The sequence below is a fragment of the Gekko japonicus genome, unplaced genomic scaffold (genome assembly GCF_001447785.1).
Source record: "Gekko japonicus isolate JY-2015 unplaced genomic scaffold, Gekko_japonicus_V1.1 scaffold6177, whole genome shotgun sequence".
Lineage (NCBI taxonomy): Eukaryota > Metazoa > Chordata > Lepidosauria > Squamata > Gekkonidae > Gekko > Gekko japonicus.
In genome coordinates, this window is record NW_015172196.1 from 5,971 (window position 1) to 10,580 (window position 4,610).

At 51.8% G+C, this 4,610-nt stretch overlaps 1 protein-coding gene across 1 annotated transcript in view; it reads left to right on the forward strand.

The window, feature by feature from the left end:
* LOC107118701 (tetratricopeptide repeat protein 39A-like) overlaps positions 1 to 1,011 on the forward strand; it is a gene marked incomplete at its 5' end in the record, with an annotated part of 6,493 nt that extends 5,482 nt beyond the window's left edge. The window contains one exon of the mRNA XM_015421059.1: positions 894 to 1,011. Within this exon, the coding sequence (XP_015276545.1) occupies positions 894 to 1,011 (118 nt within the window). The remainder of the gene's footprint in view (positions 1 to 893) is intronic.
* Positions 1,012 to 4,610: the final 3,599 nt, after the last annotated feature.

Consider the following 4,610-nt stretch of genomic DNA (forward strand, 5'->3'; position numbering starts at 1 on the left):
CAGTCCAGGAAGGTGGGGGCGAAGCCAGGCTGGTGGGGGCTGAGGATAATTCTGCCCCCTCACCACCAGTGTCCCCTCCAAGCTGAGTTGGTGTGAGCCGGCTCACAGTTTTTTTAGCCTCCGGCTCACACATTTTTGCCTTTGCTCAGGAAGGAGGGCTCCAGAGCAAACTGATTTATGCAGCAGCCAAATCGCTCGCTCACCACTTTAATGCCAATAGCTCACAAAGTAGAAGGTTTGCTCACAAGACTCCACAGCGTGGCAGCCAGTGTTCCCTTTAAGCTGCGTTAGTGTGAGCCGGCTCACAGTTTTTTTTAGCCTCCGGCTCACACCTTTTTGCCGTAGCTCAGGAAGGAGGGCTCCAGAGCAAACTGATTGACGCAGCAGCCAAATCGCTCACTCACCACTTTAATGCCAGGAGCTCACAAGGTAGGGCTGCCAAGTGGGGGCGGGTGGCGGGTAAACCCCCGCTTTGGAGCCCCGATTTCCTCCGCCGCTGCGGAATCGGGCCTCGGGGGGAACTCCGCCTCCCGAAGCGCAGTGTGGCTGTGTCACCGGAGGTGACGCAACCACGCTGATCACGTTGGGGGCGTGGCCCCGATCATCAGAGGGAAAACTCTATGGTTTTCCCTCCGACGTGATCGACGTAGCATGTCACTTCCGGGACGTGCTGGCGGCCCCGGGAGGTGGTGGATGCTCCTCCGTTGGACATTTTCAAGCGGAGGCTGGACGACCATCTCTTGGGCATGTTGTAGGGCTGTCTTTCGGCTCTGCTCCTGCAGAGTTCAGGGGGTTAGACTAGATGACCCGCAAGGTCCCTTCCAACTCTCACATTCTATGATTCACTGGACAGTTTGTGGGGTGAGACTGCTACCGAGTGCTTCTCCCCACAGGAGCAACTACAAGAATTACTCAATGGAGTCACGGACGCTCTTTCGGATCCACGCGGTGTTGTCCAAACTCAAAGCCCCCCAGGAAGAAAACGATGCCAACGGAGCCACGCCTTCCTAGGACACGAGGCGTCCCCTGCCTTCGACGGGGGGGGGGGGGGGGGGGAAGGGGGGGAGAGGCGGTGTGCCTTCCGGAGCCCCTGGACCAAAGAGAGAATCTGCCAAAGCTTTTGTGATGCCGACGCCATCCTCAGGGGCGGGTCAGCTCAAAGGAGTTTGTTCCCACTAAAATTGTGCCGCTTGGCTCCCAAGGTCTAGTCCAGTGCCTGAGACGCAGTCTGTGGGAGTGGGAAGGCTCTGTTATCTAGATGGGCCAGGCAGTAGATTGGGGGGGGGGAATCATGCTCGCTAATCAGTGAATCATCCTCCTCAAGGGAGGATGCCGCCTCATCAATCAATCAGTCTTTTCTCTCAGGGCCCTACGAATTAGAGCAAAGTCCTTCCCCTCCACTCCAGTCTCACAACGACTTGAAGATAGCGAGAGAGTCCAGCCGGCTCTGTAGGCCCCTTGGTTTCCTGCTTTGTATTTCTCAGCAGGTCCCTGTACCCTTCCCCCTCCCTCCCTGAGGCCTTCTCTGTGCCCGGCTGCTGTTAAAGTTACCTAGTTTGGGCACTTCTCAAGGGATGGAAACTCCTCTCGCGTTGTGGCCTTCTCTTTGCATCAGTGGAGGGAGCTTTTTTTTAAAAAAAAAATAGGCTCTCAAGCTGTGTTCCCTCTAAGCTGAGTTAGCGTGAGCTAGCTCACAGTTTTTTAGCCTCCGGCTCACACATTTTTGTCCTCGCTCAGGAAGGAGGGCTCCAAAGCAAACTGATTTATGCAGGAGCCAAATCCTCACTCACAACGTTAATGCCAGTAGCTCACAAAGTAGAATTTTTGCTCACAAGACTCCGCAGCTTAGAGGGAGCATTGCTCACAAGACAGTTTCCAAATGTCGGACAAGAAGCATGTTTACCGGCATTCGGGGTATAGGCAGGGGACGTCTGCACGGGCCTTCGAGGCAGGAGGCAACCAGCTGTCCTTGCCCCACAGACGCTGGTTCCAGCATATCTTGTATTTTGGGATGAAACCAAGAGTCTCTTCTGTGAAACCCTTCACTTCCAGCAAGAGAAGCTGGGCCCGGAAGCTGCCGCAGGGGACATGGCACCAGTGTTCCCTCTAAGCTGAGTGAGTGTGAGCTAGCTCACAGTTTTTTAGCCTCCGGCTCACACATTCTTGTTTTGGCTCAGGGAGGCTGGCTCCAGAGCAGACTAATTGATGCAGCAGCCAGATCGCTCGCTCACAACTTTAATGCCAGAAGCTCACAGAGTAGAATTTTTGCTCCCAAGACTCCATAGCCTAGAGGGAGCATTGCAGCCAGTGTTCCCTCTAAGCTGTTAGTGTGGGCCAGCTCACAGTTTTTTAGCCTCCAGGTAAAACATTTTTGTCTTCGCTCAGGAAGGAGGGCTCCAGAGCAAACTAACTTATGCAGCAGCCAAATCTCTCGCTCACAACTTTAATGCCAGGAGCTCACAAGGTAGAATTTTTGCTCACAAGACTCCACAGCTTAGAGGGAACATTGCATGGTAGTGGATCCCTTCTCAAGGGTCGTCACTGCCCTTGCATGTTTGTCTCCGTTGCTGATTGTCCTGCTTAAAAGTAGCTCACGAGCCTGTTTTTGGAACATCCCGATCTCCTCTGAACCTGACTGTTGCACTGGTTGCACAATGGCCTTTCACCACGGATCTGCACGGATCCACAGGGCATTCAGACGTGTGCCAGCATTGCCGGTGTGAATTGTGTTCCCTCTGCCACCTTAAGAAGGCGTTGGTAGAGGCCTTCCTTATCGCTCCTTGGCAAATCACTGTCAAACTCTTGACGTTTCCAACCAATGTGACTGAAATGCATGAGTTTCGCCGGGGGCCGGGGAAGTCTTCCTTCCTTTGCAACTGTGCACAGTGCCGGAATGCCCCCCCTGAGAGATCACGTGACTTCCTGTTGCGCTGCAACAGGCAGTGATTTTAGCCCAACCTGGACCCGGATAAGCCCAGCAAGAGCTGTGCTAGGTAGGAAGTTGATGAAGTATCGGTGGGAATCCTTAGCGTAAAACCAACGCTGTGCTTTCAAAGGCCTGCTAGAGGCACGATGCTGGGGAGAAGGATGAGTGGAGTGGAATTCTGCTGGGATGACACTCTCCTAATGAAATTGTCGCTACCTCATTTGTTTTGCAGATTAAGCTGCTAATTGAATGACACACCTTGCCTTTTGCTTAGCAGTTTCTCTGTCTCGCTGGGGTTCCCCTGGGGAACCCTGGCTGCGTTTCTAGAAAGTGTGCGACTTGAAGCACTTAAGCGTATACAAACTCATGTGTGCAGAGACCCGGTTTCTCTTTGGGGAGAGCCCCGTGGACTGTACCTTGGCCAGGACAAATGCATCTTCTGCTATCAGTCCGAGCCTGGCAAAAGAACGCGGCGGAATTTTACGTCGGTCATCCACGCGTTGCTAAAACGTTTGATTTGTTTTGTGTCTTTTTCCAACCAAGGGCTAGCGCGAGTTCTCTTCACCCTTCCTTGCCTACTCCCATGTTGTAGTTCAAATAATTCCCAGTTGCTTGGAATGTTCACGGGGTGGGGCTGGCCGTGCACAGTGAGGCACTAATCCAAGCACTGCCAAGAGTTTTGTGGCACCAGAAACTAACCAATGTGATGTGACAAGCTGACAGGGAAAAGGCCGGAGGTGTTAGGTGCGTGCTGGAAGGCAACAGTGCAAAGTGACAGGGTTGTGGGGAAAATTAGTGAGGGCATACTAAGAATGGAGGTTTTTAAAAAAGGGGGTTTTAAGAAGTTTTTAGAACCTGAGGTTTTTAAGAAGTTTTTAAAATCGAGGTTTTTTAAGCAGCTGGGTACTGAATCGAAACTGCCGTCACCCTTGAATGTTCCCTCTAAGCTGAGTTAGTGTGAGCGAGCTCACAGCTTTTTAGCCTCCCGTCTCACAGAGTTTTCTCTCCGCTCAGGAAGGAGGGCTCCAGAGCAAACTTAATTTATGCAGTAGCCAAATCGCTGGCTCACAGCTTTGCCAGTGGCCCACAAAGTAGAATTTTCGCTCACAAGAGTCCACAGCTTAGAGGGAGCATTGCGCTTGGGGCAAGTCTAAGCCCACCACCGTGAGCTGGTTTACAACCTATAGATCGGTTAGCAAACCGAAATTCGCTACTTGAATTCTCTAGCAAAGCAACACAGGAAACTGCTTCTGCTGCCCTTGCCGAGAAGGAAGTTGGAGACGGCCAAGACGGGTATATCCAGTCTTCTGCTTCAGTAGTTTAGCTCTTTCTGCAAGAGCAGGTCTTGGTTCTAGCAGTGGGTGATTTTAATTTAATCTGCGACTGGCGTGTGTAAAATAAAAATAATTTATACGAAGAGCTCCGCTGTTTTAACAAAATGTAGAGATTTGTCATGATGCAGAAAGCTTCCATTTTGCCACACCCACATTATTTTTAAAAGGGGGGGGTCTCGGAAGGGTACAACGGTGGGAGGAGGGCAGTCAGATGATTACATCCACAGGTGCCACACGGAGCCCAAGAAATCCCGTTTACTCTCTCCTATCAACTGGCTGTGAAGGCAAATGAAAGGGATTGTTGAGAAGAGATATGGAAATGCTGTTTGTAAACCCATATGCCCCGTCTG